This window comes from Chaetodon auriga, chromosome 5, assembly GCF_051107435.1.
Source record: "Chaetodon auriga isolate fChaAug3 chromosome 5, fChaAug3.hap1, whole genome shotgun sequence".
NCBI lineage: Eukaryota > Metazoa > Chordata > Actinopteri > Chaetodontiformes > Chaetodontidae > Chaetodon > Chaetodon auriga.
In genome coordinates this window covers 12,973,125-12,992,058 of record NC_135078.1, presented here as the reverse complement: position 1 = coordinate 12,992,058, position 18,934 = coordinate 12,973,125, and the positions used below count along the sequence as shown (strand labels likewise).

Sequence of the window (18,934 nt, the reverse complement as noted above, 5' to 3'; positions counted from 1 at the left end):
AATGAGGACTTTCTTTGGCAGAGGAATTTCACAGCACACGACAGCACACACACACACACACACACACACACACACACATGCACACACACACACACACATACACACACTGGAACCAGTGCTGTCCTGCAGCCCAGATCTCCGCTGCACTGGTGAGAACGGAAGTGGATGTTGGTGAAGCAGGAGGTGAAGGAAGCCTGTCACAAAAGGCTGCTCTATTGGTTTAACTTTTCACTTGATGAAATGAATCACTGGATTGTTATGGCAGAAATATATCCTTTGTATCGTACCGCAGTTTGGTGGAACTTGGTGCCAAGTTTGTTTAAAAGTTAAAACCACCCCTCTAATTTTTTATTTAAACACGCCAAATGTCCCAAATCTCTGTTTACCTCAAGGGGCTTTGCAATCTGTATAGCATAAGATGCCTCTGTCATTAGATCCTCGATTTGAATAAGGAAAAACTCCCCCAAAAAACCCTTTTAACAGGGAAAAAAATGGCAGAAACCTCAGATAGAGAAACAGAGGAAGCATCCCTCTCCCATGATGGACAGACATATAATAGATTGAGAAAAATCACAGTGAATCGACATTTTGATGACAAAATACAGAACTCTGTAGACTAAAATTAAATATATTTCTGAAAGAGACAGTTTGTTCAGGAGGTGAATGAAGGTTCTTCTGATATCGAGGACATGTCCTGCATTTCTGGCTCCAATGATTTCAGGCTTTTTGTGAGCCAGAATGCAGTTTTATTGGAGGGCGACCAATAAATCAAATGGCTGATATTATCACAGATATAAATGTTGACACTCACATCTGCAGGTAACAAGAAGTGTATTACAGTATGCAAATGTCAAAGAAATGTCTTTGGTAAATTAGAAATAAAATGATAAAATCTGACCACAAGAGAGCGATAAGGAATAGGATAAACAATCTCAGCTCAAGGTCCACTTACATGCTTGTTGTGGAGCTTTCCAGTTATTTTAGGAAAGTTTGCAGGGTGGATTTATTTATTTATTTATTTATTTTTGGTGTTTGGTGAAAGTTTGCAGCAGGTGGGCGTGGGGGGACCTGAGGAGACCTCAGTGTTACCAAAAGTCTTGCTGCAGCCCTGAAAAGACTCCAAATGCAACAAGCAGCTAGTGGCTGACAGGCGCACAAATCATTTATGCATCCATTTATTACCACACATGATAAGCAGCTACACACTCTGCACATGTCCCACTTCCACATGCAAATCCGAGAGGGTCCCGCTCCCTAAAAAGACACACCTCCAGCAGCAGCAGCAGCAGCAGCAGCGTCTCTGCTACAAATGTGTTTCCCTGGATGTCAGCTGAGGGCGACAGAGGGAGGTGTTCCCCCTTCCCGGTTCTCAAGATTTTCCTCAGTCCACAATAAACTTTCATTTTGGGAAGTCGACACACACATACACACACATACACACACACATACACACACAGCGGAGGTCGTCATCCTGTCCTGCAGCGGAAAGAAAGCCGGACAAGGCTTGACTTGACGTCCACTGTACTTTAACAAAACGCGCGAAAGGAGGAAGGAGAAACCACAGGAAGCGCACAGGTGGAGCTCTCCGGAGCGTCTTTTTTTTTATTATTATTTGGTATCATCTTGTGGAAGGACACTACAGGGACAAGAAGACACAAGACAATGACAGAAAGCAGCCTGTTCACCGCTGCCTCATCCCGCAGTGTTTGATCCGCTGTTTCGTTCTTGTTTCCCGGCACGTTCACTCCTCGCGCGACCCTCAAGCAACACCTGGAATGGAAAAAGTTGATCTGCCTCGTCCGGACTGCAGGAGAAACTCCCAAGAAAGAATGAAGTAACCGCTATGGAGCCGGACAATGCCCCGTACTCCAAACTCAAAACCACTGGAGTCGGGGGGTGAGTCGATCCATTCTGAAGTGCAAAGAAAATAACATTTCTTTTATTTTTTTCCCCTCAGGTTCATAGATATTCGTGTCCTCGTGAACATCACCTGCGTCTACTTTGGTGTGTCATGTCCACTTGAAGGTGATATTCGTGTTAAGTTGTTGCATTGATGTAATTGTAGCGCAGCCAACACAAGCAGTCTGCTGCTAAGCTGTATCCTGAGAAGTAACACAAATGTAAAGTTCACGTTTGGAAAACTTGGGCAGTGAGTGACTTGAACAGGTGGTATGGTTTAAAAGGTTGCAGGGAAGCTTATGGAAACAATTGTCTCTGCTCTTCGGACTGTTCGGTGGAAGCCAGTGTAGTCTGCTGTACTGTTTCTTGGAGTTGTGTCTCTGCAGCTTGTATTAGAATGAGCTGCCAAATGATCTGGGACTGATTTGAGAGAGATGTATGAGAGGAGGAGAGCTCTCCTCCTCCTCCTCTTTTTCTCTCCTCCCCGCTGTGCATCTCACTCAGCTGGTTGGCTCTGCTGTCCCAATGGGAGGGGAAACTAAAGTTAAAATGTTGCATCATATAACCCCGCTGGACACACGAGACTTGGTCACAAACTGCACCCTCCCTCCCTTTTTCTGGGGTTTCTGCTAATGTCAGTGTGAGAGCAGTGAATGGGATGTAAAGACGAGGCAGGGGAAGTTTGAAAAGCTTCAAAAAAAGCAGGCAGTTTGTCAGTGGTTGACCAGTGGCTTTCTGCGGCCCTCTGGAAAACCACTAATGCAAAAGATGTCCTGTCACTGCCGTAACTGCGGCACTTGTACAGCCTGGGCCACTTCAGACGCCGCTCGCTCGACAGGCGTCCAGTTTCATCCACTGCATACAACCTAATCATTAGCCCTAAGTGTGTATCCTGCTGATAATACGAGTCCACACTCATCAGAGGTCATTTAACACCTTTGGAAACATAACATCTCTACATGTGAGCTGGCAACATCCCTGTTATCACTTGTCCTGAGAGAGAAGCATCGCAGAAACATCAGTGGTATAAAATTGGCTGTTTATTGGCTGATGTGGGCCGATAGGGACGGGGCGATAAATGTCCCTGTTGTCATGTGAAAAGAGTTGATCTAATGGTCTTTTATGGGCTGCGCCTTTTTACATCCATACACTCACACACACACACACACACACACACACACACACACACACAAAACCCTTTCAAAACCAGCATCCTGCAATTTTCTTTCACTTTTCACTTGAATTGGAGGCTTGAAGGTGATGCCGTGTTTTTTCGGTTTGTCAGCGGTGGTCCTATGGGAGTGCTCACTTAGCCCCGCTGAGCACTAGCTTATCTGGTCAGGCAGCAAGATAAGACAAAGCTTGTTGACTTGAAACGGATGTTCGACTCTTTGAACAGTGCAGAGCGGCTGATGCCCTCCCGCAGCAGGCCTCATCACCGTGGGAGGTGGAAATCCAGGAGTTTGTGGCATTTAAAGAGTGTTGAACAAGTAGCTGATTGATAAAATAATCAGGCCCATCTACTGGTCACAGCTTCAAAAAGGCAACAATGATGTTGTTTTTGTGTTGCATCATGGTGAAGCCTTGAATGAATGAATGAAACATAAGCAAAGTACCTGTTGATGAGAATGCATCATTGCTTCTGACATTTTAGAGACTGAACCATCAGCTGTTAATAAACTGTAAAGAAACGTCTCCTAGATGATCTGTAGCCTACCTCGACTATCTGCCATAATGTTTTTCCAACCCTTTTGTCTTTGTCTGTAGGAGAGTTCTGATTCTTTGGACTATACTCTGTTGCACCTGCTCTCTAAGGCTAGCACAAGCACAAGGTAAGCACACTTCACGACAAGGATGGGTGAATGTTTGCTTTTCTCGATACGCAAAGACATTATTGAGCAGGCAGTGTCTCAGATGTGCCTCACAAGCAGTGTGGGAAAGAGGAAATTAAAATTGATTTCTGGGAGGTTAGAGTGACACTTTCAGGTTTGTCCTGTGCACTGCACCTCGGTGAGACTGTTCACATCCTGGACTGTGACATTATCATTATGTGACATTGAATAGCCGTGGAACACAAGGTAAAAATAACCCTTGTAAGTAAGTTCATTTCCCCAACATGGGCCCCTTGTGCACATATTTATCCTTGTTATCCAGGGATTATCTGTGACCGAAGTGATCAGCATCTACATTTTCCAGCTTAGTCAGCTGTACCTCTGTCAGCATTGCCAAAAACTCTGATTCAGTGTGATTACTCTTCCCTGGAAAGCGTATCATGTCTTTGTTGGGAATTGGCTGCTGTTCTTCGCCTTCTTCCATCAAGTGGATGTTGTGCGCTGAACGCTTCAACTGTTTTAGCCGAAAATGGCAGATGTCGCTCAGGATATGGATTCATTTTCATGGAATATCCAGCATTAGACACATCATACTCGTGTTAAAAACCATTTAATGTTCTCTTCTAAGCCCAAACAAGCCCCATATCCCTCTCTGGTAAAGGCTTCCAAGGCGTTACATGACCCATCCGCCCTGATTCCTAAAGTCTTCTCTGCTAAGTTAAAGTGCACTCTGTGTCATGTTGACTCACATTCAGCTGTGTCTAGATGTCTGATGCAGTCAGCCTTCTGTTACACACCTTAAAGACCTTTTTGTTGCCTGATTTTGCTGTCAATCAGAATTTTCTGATCTTATTCAATAAGAGCTCTTCCCAGTTTCTAGATGCCTTCTGATAATGTAAGCCACTGCACTCAGTGATAGCTGTTTCTGCCAATTGCTGTTTGATACTTTCCTCCACTGATGACTGCTGAGTGCCCAGAGACAGATTTTTATATGCAAGGACCTGTTCATTTGCAAACTCCCAGATTCCAATGAGACTATAAATGTGTCCCTTGATGAAACAGAGTGCCTGAGAAAACAGTTCTGCTGGTATTCAAACCTGCAGACAGTTCTGGCATCATTTGTAATATAAATACTCTTTGCTGTCTACTCAATTCATGAGAAGATGGCAGGGAAAGCCGATCATATTGAAAGTGACTGTGCAATTGCATGCTATTGTATTGTTTGTGTGATTGTTGCTGGCCATACTCCAGTTCTTCGACTGTTACTTCTATATATAGTTACCATACAAGTGCCGTCACATTTCACCAGAAGGGTCAGGGCCTGATCAAGGTCAGCCAAAGTGCAGCATCCTTGCAGCAGATTTGGAGGCTCTGTCTGTCACTCGATGCAATACCAGTCTCCACCCAGATGGTGGCTCACCTGTCAGTGCAGGGAATCAAACCAGCAACCCCCCCCTCACCTCTACCTTGAAGCCATCCTTTCGGCAGAGAACAAGCAGTCTCAGTAATAATTATGATAGTAAATAATTCATACTGTATATATAAAGCTGCACCCTGGAAATGCACTCACTGATGTAAGGAATCGTGATGTCCCATTGCTCATTCAGCCATCCATTTCGATGTATCCCGGAAAAAAGATTAACTGAGACAATATTTTGAATGAGTTTTCTTTGGTGATTTCTGCTGGCCTGTAGATGCATTCGTGTGCTGAGTCAGAAGCCAGCAATTCACGCCCTGTTCCATGAGAAACAAGGTAACCCAAAAACATCTTTGGATGCCGAGTTCTAGAGAGACTTTCATCTGTCTGTAAACACAGGTTGTATTGAATGCTAAGAACCAGCTGTGTTGCTTAGTGTCGGTGCTTTTCCTGAATTAACAAATGAAGTGTCTGTCTGTTTCTATTCTTTGTCTCCACTTGAGGATTTTGACTGTAAAGCAGCTGCAGGAAATGTTGCATTGACGGCGTGCGAGTAGTGGAAATGAACTAGTCTGTGCACTTGCCTCCTTTCTGAGAACAGTTGTGGTCTGGAGCTGTGTTTTTAGCATGTGTTATGCTCTGTTTTTTTTTTTTTTTGTATTCAGTTCATTAGGAGGTCACAAAAAGCCTTAGGTGGCCAATCTACCAGCTCAGATTTAGACTTGCGAGGAAAGGCCCTGGAAGTGGATCACAAATCAGAAAATGAAGGAAGTAATTTGCTTACGGCACATCATCATTAACAATTCAAATGAGCGCTATATGTGAAATTCAGCTGAAGACAGTCTTGTTTGATGTTTCTTTTCCATGTGTGGGTTTTCCAATCGAGCTGACCTCCAACTGCCTGCACACACTGAGCAGGGTTTCCCTCCTAACATATCTAGTATCTATATTGGTTTCTCCTCTGCAGAGCCGTAATTCATCATTCAGCACTTTATTTTAGTCTTGCACACATTTGTTTGGTATTAGTCGAGAAAAGGACAGATTTTGAGATCTGTCTTTTAAGCTTTTAGTTATGACATTGCAAGTACTGAGGGGATTAGCGTACTTTGTTCTGGATATGCTGATTGGTCAGGGATGATCAGTTCCTCTTTATTTTCCAGACTTGCTAAACCAAACAAAAAAGCTCTTGTTTGACATAACTGATGACTTGCACCGGTGTCTAACAATAGACAATACTATGATATTGGGAACATTTCCAGTCTGTTTTGATGTTCGAACCAAAAACAGATTTAGCTGTCTGAGAGTGCTGAATGTTGTGCTTGCAAAAATAATAACCCAGATTTAGCATGACCTTGGTGCTGTAGTCTCAGTGTTTCTTGGACTGGGATTTGGGAGACTGTGTTGTGTTTAGGGTTTGCAACCATCATTTTTTCATTTAGAGGTTAAATCATGACTTTTTTCCCCTCTAATTTGAGCTTTTGTGAAATACTAAATTGTGTCAATTCAGGATTACAACCTAGAGAGGCATATCATTTTGTTATGAATGATATATGTATATGTTATCCTGTCTGTGTGTACTGTGATGGGTGGTCACCGCTAGCTAAAGAGATACTTTAAGTGAAAAGGCGGAGAACCACTCTTGCTCAAAAAGTGCATTAATGTAAAGGATACTTAAGTGTAATAAAGGCCGTGTCTTACTACAGTGAAATGTGGATTCAATTAAAGTCTTATATTCTGTAAAGGTGGGACCCAATTAGAAGCAATATATAGAACAACAGCATGATGTGTGAAAATTACCCAAAGTTTCCTCCTGTGAGATGCATGTAGCGATTAAAAACCTGCAGAAAGCACTGCAGTATGTTTACATGAGCTCGGGCCCTGTCAGAGCGATCATGTTTAATCAACAGACATTACTAGATAAAGTGAGATGGCTTTTCTGTCTCTGCAGGAATGCACCTCTTAAAACCCCACCGCTGTCCTCTCCAGGGACCCGTCGAGCCTCCGCTTCCTGAGAGCGTTCTAATTAAGACTGATGTAACCATTACATAATTGGAGGCAATCCCCAAAACTGGATGTTGATGTGTGGCCCTATCAGAAATTTTATGCAGCCTTTTTAAATTGCTTTTTGCTGCAGGATTTCCATTCGTCTAACTTTAAACTTGTGAACTCCCAGCCCGGCATCAGAACATCATTATCACTTAATATTACTGCACGATTGTTTTTTCAGTTCATGCTTTGCAAATCAGTGCACCACAGAGAGAGGTTGTTAATAGGTGCCTTATGCAAATTAATATGGTATTGTCTTTTAAATAGCTTATTAAGTGCACATACCATAAAGTGAAATGTGTTATGCAATTAACTTTTTTCTTTTTCCCTTTTTATCGTCACATTTATATATTGTAACAATTTCCTTTTATGCTCCCCTGTAAAGCCCTTTGCAGTTATACCTTCACCAAAGTGTTGAATTAAAGTTACTTGGGGGAAAAAAAAAAGCCTGTTTTTTAGGCAAAGGCATGTACACGTTCTGTTGTGTTATATAAGCTTATGACTCATGATATCATGGTTTTGCAAAAAGTTACTTCTCTGCTGATGCTACGAAGCTAAGAGTCACTGACTTCTCTCTCTTTTGTGTATCTAAAGATGTGGATGTTCTGCAGCAGCTTGGGCTTTCTGGGCGAAGGGCAGGCGGGTCGCCATCTTCAGGCGCTCGATCCATCCCTAATGGCATCATCCCCTTCAAGTCTGGAGTTATCCTCACCCCGAGGGCACGTATCCAGGTGCCTCTGCGCACTGTTATCCCTGCTACCTACAGCTCCACCAGTCTCTCCCTGATCCTCAGCTTGTCTGTTCATCGCATCAACAGTGCTTTTCTATTCTCGGTTCTGTCCAAGAAGAGGAAAGTGCAGCTCGGAGTGCAGTTCATACCGGGCAAGGTCCTGGTACAGGTGGGCCAGAGGAGCTCTGTGAGTTTTGACTATGATGTCCACGATGGCCAGTGGCACAGTCTGGCCTTGGATATCCAAGGCCACCGGGTGTTTTTACACACTTCTTGTGGAAAGGAAAGTGTGCATGCAGATTTAGGTACCAAAAAAGAGGAGGCCCTGGATGCAGGTGGCTCTTTCGTGCTGGGAAAAATGAACCACAACTCGGTGCCGTTTGAAGGTGCCATCTGTCAGTTTGACATTTATCCCCCTGCTAAGGCAGCTCATAACTATTGTGATTACATTAAGAAACACTGCAGAGAAGCCGACACGTATCGGCCCGTGTTTCCACCCCTGCTACCTCTATTTTCCACAGACCCAAACATTACTGTCACTCACATAACTCCACCATCATTGGCGGAGGTATCCCATAAGGCCCAGAGGCCAACTTTGGCCTTCTCTGAGGAAAGCACCAGGACTACGATTCTTGTTCCAACTGACCGCTCACTGATGCTGAATGAAACATCTGTGTATCAGACTGCGAGCACTCCAAAACCTGGTGCTGTGTCTGTTTCTCCACCGGTTCGTCCAGGGTTGGAAAGTCCGTTTAAATTTCCGACTCAAACAGCTACCACATCTGTTAGGATCAGCGTGACACCAGAAAACCCCAAACCAACCTCACACAACAGCGCCAGAAAGAACACAAAGCAAGGAGATGCTAATTCTCAGAAACCTTCTGTTGAAAATATGGATTTACCTGCTCCCACCACACCATCCCAGAGAAAACCAAACCTCCAGACCACAGCTGCTTTCACACAGGGGTCCCCTTCCAACGCCTACCTTCCCCATGAACAGCAGTTGACCACAGTAGCTTCAAAGAAACCTGAGCCAAAAGTGACCAGTGTGCAGGATGTCAAATCCACCTCGCTTATTCCAGTCACTCCAGCTGCAACAGATGGCTTCCAAACATTTGACCTGGAACCGACCCAGTTCTCACTGCTGGCTGGACCACCTGGACAAAAGGGAGAACCAGGACCGCCGGTGAGTGTACGAGCTCGAAACAAACACAGCACACACCTGTTCCTGAAACCCACAAGTACATGCATGTCTCTCGCACCTTTGAGCCACAGTCAGTGCTTCTTTGCGTGTTTATCTTATCACACGCATACAGTCTAGTATTTAAGTGTTTATTTTCTGAACGAGTAGCTTACGAATTAGAGCGTTTGCATTGTAACAGATGCACATTACTTTGCTTCAGGCCAATTTCCTAATACATCTTTGGATCACAGCAATATACAACGTGTGAGATTATTGTTTAAAAGTTGGTTTGCTTTTCTTTGATGTCCAGAACTGCTGCTGACGTGTCTCGTGCTTGTGCGGTTTTGTGAATCTGGCAGTCACCAATCATTTCATCTCTGAAGTGTTTGCTTATGTGACAGTAGTGTGTCAGCTGTGTTAATGATTCAGAAGTGCTCCATTTCCCTTCCTCAGGTTTTTCTTTTCCTGCTTGCATGAAATACTGGCATGTGGTGCCCTGCCAGATTGCAGCAGTGGTAGAAATAGTCAGGTTCATAGTTGGTCTTCGTCAGTTAGTGTTTGTCTGAGTGAAGGGGCTGGCGGTGAGGTGTTAGATTCCTCTGAGGGGGAGTGTGACTGCTCAGAGAATGGATACTTTTAAAGTAGGGTCAAAGGTAAAAACGGATTAAGCGCTTGTGCACAATAACCATTTAAAGCTACATTTTTAAAGGCTATACAATATACAAGCAATGCTTTATTTCCATTGTTGAGAGCTGCAGTGTTTTTCTCATTTTAAGCACCACAGACTTTCGTGGTAGGAGTGTTGGCCTGACGTGCAGGAATTGCAGGAAATGGGAATTTATCCTTTAGTTAGAGACTTAACAATTTTTTTTGAATATACAGTTCAATGAAACTTCTAATTCTTTATAAATATTTGACTGTAACTATAACAGGCTTGACCGTAGGTCTGAGGTTTTTTTGCGTGTCTGTAAAAGACCTAGTATTGCTTGCATCACACAACAAGCTTCAGTTTTATGATGCCAGAACTGAAAAGTTAGTAATGAAGAGAAATGTAAACAATCCTTTTAATGAGATCGTGTGAAATCTGCAGACTAAGACTGAGCTTTGAAGTTCAGAGCACAGTGTTGGAGACAAACATATTTCATCCTGTCATTCATGGACCCGTGTTGACAGTCGACTATATACATTCACTTTGGCCATGTGGTCCTGAAAGGCAGTGCTCCTCTGTTGAACACAAAATGGTTACCCACATTTTCCATTGTTAGAAGAACTCTTCTGTCTTGTATTAGGTCATGCTTGACCAAAAGGAATGCTTTAAGTAAAGCTTTCCTGCTTTGGCAATGAGGGAAACCACAGCCCTGCATGCCCCTGAAGCCACTCATTTTTATGAGAGAGGAGTAACCGATCCACAGGTCTTTTGCCATCCTGCTGCTTGCTAATGTTTTAGTACAAACTACTTCTGGGAGCACGTTGGGATTCGTCCTCTCCACTGGGATTCGCGTTGACGATGGTGGGCCATGGACTGTTTAACAGGGCATAAGTTTCAACTGTTTACAAGAACAGGAATGTCTTTGAAAGTAAATATGACAGAGTCCGCTGCAGCATGTCAGCTCTGATAGATAAGAAAAGTGCTGAACAATACTTCAACAGGCTTAAGTTCTGAAGATGGGAGGATTGACAACTAGATAGTCAAGTAAGATCCTCAGTCGAGGACTAGAGACTTTTTACAGGTGTGATACTTGTTACGTGTCCACAGATAAACATCTCTGAAGAAAGTGGACTGCAAGGTTTGTGGAACTATTAAACATACTTCATGAGTTTATTATTGAGGGGTTCTTCAAAACACCTTTTTGGATTCCTGTAGGCTGTCAACACAGGTTCAGCAGCAGAACTGCATGGTGTTGGGATTCACTGATCTGATAAGCCGGATCGTTGTCTTCAGCGATACTGACCTAGATAACCAGATCGGCCACTTGTGACCAGTCCACAATTAAACACAGTTTCTGTCACATCCTTATAAAGTTCAGTGTTTCATTTACATTTATCCAGTCGTGGCTAGCAGCTAAGTAATTCCAAACTCATGCAGTGAGGCATACAGGCTTTTAATTTGGCTAAAAAGGAGCACCTGTAGTGGTTTAGTACTCTGTACTGGCAAATACCTTGAGGTGAGGTATTATTGTGAGTGGAAAAGTTGGCTTGGTGCATGCTTTTCCAGCCTTTTGAATTTTTGTTTTTGAATTGGATGGAGGTGCTACCTTGAAAGTTGAGCTCCACTGGGATTTTACACCTTGCTTCTGCAAGTTCAAATGATCTTGTTTGTCGCTGGCAGAGTGACAACAGAGACAGCATCAGAGTTTTCAGAGTTAAAATACTTGAAAATAAGTGTGTTTGCTTTTCTTCCACTTGAATCAAATAGTTATTTGTGACAAAACAATTTCAAATCAAAGTATGGCTTGAGCCAAGAGTTTCTTTCTTCTTTCTTCTGAATATTTATTGTTTGGAAATTGCATTAATTCTATAAAGATGTGAGCCGTAGTGTTGCCTTGCTGCCTACCCTGCAGCTCCTATTGCTTGTCATGTGTGGACAGCCTGATGGCTGCAGTCTAAAGAATCGAAAGGTTGCTGAAAGCCCTTTGGCTAAAAGAGTATAATTATAGCTGCTGGTCCTGTCCAAATCAGACAAAAGTGCTCTATACATCAGACATTATTACAGTAGCCCAATTTCAGCTGGACTGCCTCGAGCAGTTTTAAGGAGCATTTCTTTTTCCTCCCTCTGTAAACTTGTGGAGCCATAGGAAAATAAGTAACAAATCCTAACATCTCAAGCAAACACAGGTTGCTCAGATTGACCCCTCATTAGATTTGACCTTTCAGAGCTTTGCTAATCCATGTATGAAATTGTTTTAAAGCTAGCTGATGCCCATAATTAATGTGATTGGCTGCGGCTGGAACCAGTGCCGACCTCCCTGCCAGTACAATGAGTCAGACTTACAGTTCATGCGCTGTGGTGGTTTTGGGCTGAAATCGTATTGGCTGCAGGGAGACAGAGCTGCTCTCGTCTCTAACAAGACACCCTTAAACATGCCAGCATCTCGCCGACTGCTCTGCAACTCTCAACGTCATTAAAGGTCTAATAAGGGGGAAAAAAAAGCTCACAGTGTATTTGTTGATTGAATATCATGCTTGAGTGACTTTTACACCATTTTTACTGTGAACACTTGAAACTCTCTTTTACTGTTCAAGACTGTTCAAATGGCAGCAACTCTTATTTCCTCCTTGGTGTTTATAGACTTGTCCCTCTGTCCCTGACATCTTTTATCTTTTTTTTCTTTTTAGGGTCTTCAAGGACTTCCTGGGTTGCCAGGAAAGCCAGGAAAGAGGGGCCCAAGGGTGAGTGTCTCCCAACCAAGCATGAGTTTCATATTTACGTTCCCACAGTTCCCCTTTTTCTGTTACCGCTTTTCTACGTCCCTGCAAAATCATCCCTGTGTATTGCACTGCGTCTTAATGATGAAATAATTACGTCTGATCTGAGATTACACCCTTAGCACTGCACTGATATGGAGGACCTTTGAGCATTTTGATCAAGCACTCTCTGACATCTTTGGATTATGGGGCATTATTCAGTCAGACGTTAGTTTGCTTTGGCTCTGGTTTTGATCAAGCTGTGCTTCTCTGCTGCCAAGGTCCATTTGTAAAGCTGGAGAGCAAACAACCATAAGCTACAAATCTGCTGGTTGCCAATGTAAAATTAATTGAACACATACGATAGGTATCAGATGGAAATGAAAGAATAAGGTAACTTGTGTGAGTGTACTGTGTACTTTATTTCCAGAACAAGTACTTTCTATCCCATACATAAACAGTAACACTGCTTGAATTAGGCATAAGTCCTAAGTTAACATCGGTAAATGCTTCTAGTGTACTGGAGTCTGAGTCCTGGTGCCATATCTCTCATTCCGGGGCTCAGTGTCAGTCTACAACTGTGACCTCCTGGTGGAACCACATGGAGTGAGTGCAGATGTTATTTTAAGCTCATGTTTTCATAAGAAATATAAGAAGAGAGAAAACACGGGGAGATGATTTGTCCCCAGGGATGATTTGTTATTTTGATTTATATCTAAGACCTTTAACTGATGGTTGTGTATGTAGTTGCTGGCCTTTAAACTGCCTCTTCGCCGCCTTCATCTGAAAATGATTGAAGCAGAAGTTAAACTTTGCATTGCAGTGGGTGCTGAGCTGAAATACGTAGGCTAGAGGTAGAACTTAAGCCAGTGAAAAAATGGAGGGATACCCGGTTTGGTTGCTCTTTTGCAGAGCTCCCGCTGAAGTACTCCTGCAGAGTACTTGTGCTACTGAGGACTGTGCGTATTAGCTACCTGCCGCAGCCCGTGAGACCGTGCCCTGCGGTCAGGCCTCAGAGGGGTGGGCTGTGTGGGAACCCAATCTCTTTAAACAAGGAAGAAAGAGGGCTTTGTCCCCATCTTATTAAAGGCATTTAAGACCCTGTCTGGAGCTCAGCAGCTCTATCCAGTAGTGCACCAAACTCTATAGAGTTCATTCATCATGAAGCTCTTGAGACCCAACTGCAGGCCACATTAAGTCAGAGCAAAAAAAAAAAAATCCTGACCAGAGGGTGCAGCTCAAGTTTTTACTGATTGTTTTCCTGAACCAACAGAATTTTACCGGATAGGTCACGTGATTAGAGAGAAATACCTCACAGCTGTGATCTGCAGGAAGCTCTGCGGTAGACTCCGGTCTGCGCGTAGCTCGTACAAACATGATTAAAGTGACATGCGTTGTGGTGCAAGATTTTATACTTCAAAGATACCGTATTCAACAGTTGATCACCAGTAACTTTTACACTGCTCAAGAAGTTGTCACACTTTGTTTTTTGCTTATTTCCCACGATAATTTCTTTTAAAAAGTTTCTGTAAGATAAACTAAAGTGCACCTGTAATATAGCTCAGAACACTGTTTGCAGCTTGTGTCAATTTTTCAAGAGTGTTTTATAGAAACCAAGGTTTGTTTGAAAGATTTACTGGAAAGATGCCTGAATGCAACTGTCAGTCCTTGCTCCTGCTAATGGCTCATACACAAAATAGTGCCAAATCAACAGTTTGTTTGTGTGTTTTTAGGTAGAACAACAACAGATAATCCTCTTTGTTTGTGGAGTTACACAGCCTAAACTTACAGCATTGCTGTGCCATTCTGTGTCCATTTTTCAAGGAAGTTATGTAGAAATGTTTGTAGAGATAAATCAGTTATATTTGAAAAGAAATTCACTGGAGAGACTGCTAAGGATAGAACAACATCTGGCCAAAAAAGCCTCAAGAAATTGAGGACATGTGTCCTTGATAAGTTTATTCTCCTCAGACTGATCTGAATTGCAGTCAGCATCTCTAATCTTTTGGAGGCCTCTCATTTCAATTGCACCTTTTAAATCAGATACAGAGCAGGTTGCACCAACATATGAGCTTGCTATTGCACTGAACATGAGAAGAGTGTGACCTGTGTGGGCATTCTTGCTCATCACAAAGGCTTTGCAGCAGCAGGGATGACAGCGCACCATTAGGGCTTTACCTCTCTGACAGTAAGGTGTCATGTCTGACTGTGCAGACAGTCTCACCGCTGCTACCGCCGGTCAGCATCTCTTACACGTGAGAGCTTCCACGTTCCTCGACACGGCCACGAGCCCGGCAGAACGCCGCAGTTCACCCGGCCCTGAAGGGGAGGCTTGAGAGCGGATCAAAGAGGGCTTTGTGCAGAGGAACGGACCTGCCAGTGTGCAGTCAGTATGTGCTGCTGGGTTTCTGTCAAATTGAAAACATTTGCATAATTTCTTTTTGCCTGTGGCTGATTGGTTCAGAAAAACTGAAGTGATTTATGTGTGTTTTAAAATTTAGATTATTCTGAAATGAATTACATGTGTAGGCATGAATGAGCAGTCTCTCGGAGGCTTGATTGAGTTTTTCTCCGTCATCATTGGTTACAGACGTTTTCAGCTATTGCTTGTACTTAAGCTAATAGGGAGCACGTTCAGAGAGTGAAGAGGCAGGGGCCAGCAGTCAGTTTGCTCATCACCGTTGAGTTGTTCCTGAATTGTTCCTCTCTAGATTTGTTGACCTTTAAACAACTTTCCATGCAATGCAGTGTAACACACCAGTCGTTGAATCCTAGTGGATGAAAATATTTCTGCTTCTCTCAGCGTTCGGGTAGGTCTACCTACCACATCTCAGCTCTGATGCAAAGCAGGTAATGCATTTTATATTACCCACAACAGCAACAATAGTTTGTTTTGAATAAATTAAAGAGTCCCACCTTGAGAGACATGAATATGATTCAAAAGCAGAAAAGAAAAGACGGATGCTCTTTTTGTACTGCTAGTTGAATCTTTTTTAAATATGAGCATTTTTGGACTTTGGGCTGATTTTGCACCAGTGTTTGACATTTTATGGATCTGACAATTAATTGATTGATCAGAAAATGAATGGGAGATTCATTGTTAAGAAAACAGTGACTAGTTGCAACTGCAGTCGCACTACTGGCCACGCTGTTTCTCTGCCGGATCAGTGATCTTAGGGAGGCAATCAGCACTTACGGCCTGTACACATTTGGGCCGTAATGAATAAATAATGTTTCGCATCAAAACTGTTCAAGTGTGTGTGGGTCATGCAAAAGAAAATCGATCTTGTTCTGCGCTGGTTCATACAATTCATGAGAAAAACAACAGCTTGAAAAATTCTACAGTATTGACGGGTGAATTGCGTGTGAAGGCCTTTAGGTAGCAGCACCAAAGCTCTTGCCAAAATGGAGTAAATAAGAGTTAAGATCCTTTCGATGTGCATTATATTGAATAATCATCAGGCAAAAGACCAAGTGTTCCCTTCCGTGCAGTCCAGTGAAGGTGTTAGCAGGTCTGTTCAGGGTTAACAGCCAATAAAAACAGTAGCTCCACGTGTCACCCCTGTTAAAGTCATCGGCCCACATCGTAAACCTGGTCACAGCTCTGGCACACAGGTGCTGTTCATCTGCAGGCCTCAGATTTGTGTGTGTGTGTGTGTTTGTGTATGTGCTGACCTGGCTTTACATTAACCCCCATGTGTGTGTTTGTGGTTTTTTTGCTGGTGGTCTCTAATTGGTTCCTTGTCAGTCACTCTGAAATAATTAAGCAAAGAGGTACTTCATTCCTCTCCTCACCCACGCCAACAGAGACGGACAAAGTGACTCACTCTCCCCATTATGCTCGTCTCCATCGGGATGTCAACCGCCCACCTTGTCATCAGCGCCGTGCCTCCTCACCTTGTGTTCTGCGAGAATGCAATTTGTAATTTTCTGTCCTGACCTCCCTTTTTCTCTACGTCTCCTCCTCCCTTTGCTTCCTATCTGGAGATAATGACTTCCATACGTTTTAATATCGAGCGAGCGAAAGGGGGAATGCTCTGCATGGAAGAGGAGGAGGAAATCTGTAGATGAGCTTCTGTTAAGTGTCTCCATATGCCAAGCAGTGAGCGCCTGCGAGGGGAGAGGTCTGGCCAGTTTGAGTGGAGGGGAGCTGCTTGGGTTGTTCCAGTCCTCTCCGCAGTCTGATAATGGAGCTCAGATAAATAACAGAGAGCGGCTGGATCACCCAACTGTACACTTACACCTTCTGGCCTCCTCCGTCTGTTTGACTCAGAGTAATCCTATCCTCACTTTCACCTCCAGCTCCGGGGAAAAGGTCTCACAACCCACGGAAAGTCTGAACAAGTCAAAGAACGGGCTGAAGATACAGTAGCTTCCTGTTCGGGCCATCTGAACATGTTTCAAGGCTTTCAATTTTGCTGGGGAAGATTTTCCATGCTCAGCATTTCGCTCCACACAAGGGCGCAGTTGAGGTGAAGACTCCTCACTTGGATGCCTCAGGAAGTTGTGGCTTTATTTTTCCAAACAATCCTTCTTTGCAGCTTGCTTGAATTTATGGTCCCCTCAACCAGAAAAAAAGGAGATTTTGTCTCATCATTCTCAGCTCCTGTACGTCTTCCTGTATGGCCAGCCTTGCAGGAGATGCATTTTGATAAAGCATTTGGCACAGATGGTGTGATGGATGAGTGGCCTTTGCTTTGTGGGACCCCAGAAACCAGTGGAAAAGTGTGAGGATGAGGAAAATCACATCCATATGTCATAACTTGGGCAGGCAGGCAGACAGGCAGGAGACGAAGTATGTCTCACGGAGCACCTATACATAAACAGGCACCTCGGGACAACACTGACCTGTCCCACAGCACAAACAGGCAGTAGACAGGGAATAATGTATGAATGCATCTGTGAATATCTGACACATAGTACTAACCCAACCCCCCTTCACTGTGAAATGGAGGCCTGTTCAGTGACCCCTAACCATCACCTTTACTCTGTGTCTTCTTAATCATGTGTGTCTCTGTTTTCAGGGTCCTCCTGGCCCACATGGAAACCCTGGTCGCCCCGGACCTTCTGGAGTGAAGGTACGGCATCGACAAGTCAATAGGTTTATGTCAAATGTTTGTCACGTGCACAGGAATGAGAGGATTCAGGTCATGTTTTAGTTTTGTTGGCCAAAGTGTTGATGGCACAATCCAAGATCCCACTACCAAAATGAATACAGCACTGTTACTTGCTTTTACCTGCAAACTAGTTGACAGGTATTTTAATACAGAGATTAAAACAAGACAACAACTACACTTCTATATAGTTTATATTTATATAATTTTGTCAAGAAATCCCATGAAAAATACTATTTAAACTCTATTTATACACTTAAATGAGCCAGTGTTGCACTGGGTGACATGTTCCTTCGTCACCATGAACACACTCAAGACAGTCCCACATACCCTGCCCCTGTGCTGTAAATACTCATTAAAACACAAACTGTGTATTAATCCGTGGTTGAAAATAGTTCCCAACAAATACATATTTTACTCCTGGCTGAGCTCCGTTTTCTAAAGTCTACACTGTCCAGCTGGTTTAGAAAATTGCTTCAACAGCTATATATTTGTGGCCTGTTTTTAAAGGATTTATGTCTTCAGTAGGAACTACAGGGTTTGGGGCTGAGAACCACAGACCGAGCAGAGAAGTCTGAAAGTATTGAGAGATGGACTTACCACACTGTTTGTTTTGGTCTTTTCATGGGATTTGTTGAGTAAGAGAAACAGAGAATAACAGCCGCCCTTCTTGATGCTGTCAGTGGTTTGTTTACATCGAGAACACAGCGGGCAAAATGGTCTGTGTTTTCAGCTATGATGAACTGACAAAAATGCTTTTTCATGGTTATATTAAACTCTAAAAACAACATGATTGCATATTCCTGTAATATATGTGGTCAAAAAATGGACATAAAGTGGTGAATGTGGCGCTCAACTAATGCTGTCTGCCCTCTCAACACGATACTGGATCCTCAAAGTGGACTTTTAGATATGGGACAACCTAATGGGCAGGCCGGAAGGTCCAACTAGTACAAAATGTTGACCTATACAAAATACAAAATATTTGGTACATATAGCCTTAATACCCGCCTATGATCCATATCTAACTGATGTAACGAGGGCATTTAAACAACAGTGTTTTTTGTGGTATTTCCTCTTCATCCAGTGTTTGTTTGTGATTTCACTTTGTTTGCATGTCTGAGGCCAGCTCCTCTTGGCTTCACAGTGCAGCTACTCTAGCCTCTTAAAAAGCCATTTGTTTCCCTTCAGGAGAGAACAGCAGTTTTAAGTCGTTGTGACTCCCTCATTTGCTTGACAGCCGTCTGTGTTCCAGCTGATTTGAATTGTCAACAAAGAGGGCTGCTTAGCTCCAAAATATGCCAGTCT

The 18,934-nt window shown here is 43.3% G+C and overlaps 1 protein-coding gene across 1 annotated transcript in view; it reads left to right on the top strand.

Moving 5' to 3' along the window:
- Positions 1 to 1,252: 1,252 nt before the first annotated feature.
- col27a1b (collagen, type XXVII, alpha 1b) overlaps positions 1,253 to 18,934 on the top strand; it is a 62,601-nt gene continuing 44,919 nt past the window's right edge. The window contains exons 1-5 of the mRNA XM_076731389.1: positions 1,253 to 1,896; positions 3,667 to 3,731; positions 7,789 to 9,110; positions 12,444 to 12,497; positions 17,537 to 17,590. Of these exons, the coding sequence (XP_076587504.1) occupies positions 1,844 to 1,896; positions 3,667 to 3,731; positions 7,789 to 9,110; positions 12,444 to 12,497; positions 17,537 to 17,590 (1,548 nt within the window). The 5' untranslated portion in view covers positions 1,253 to 1,843. The remainder of the gene's footprint in view (positions 1,897 to 3,666; positions 3,732 to 7,788; positions 9,111 to 12,443; positions 12,498 to 17,536; positions 17,591 to 18,934) is intronic.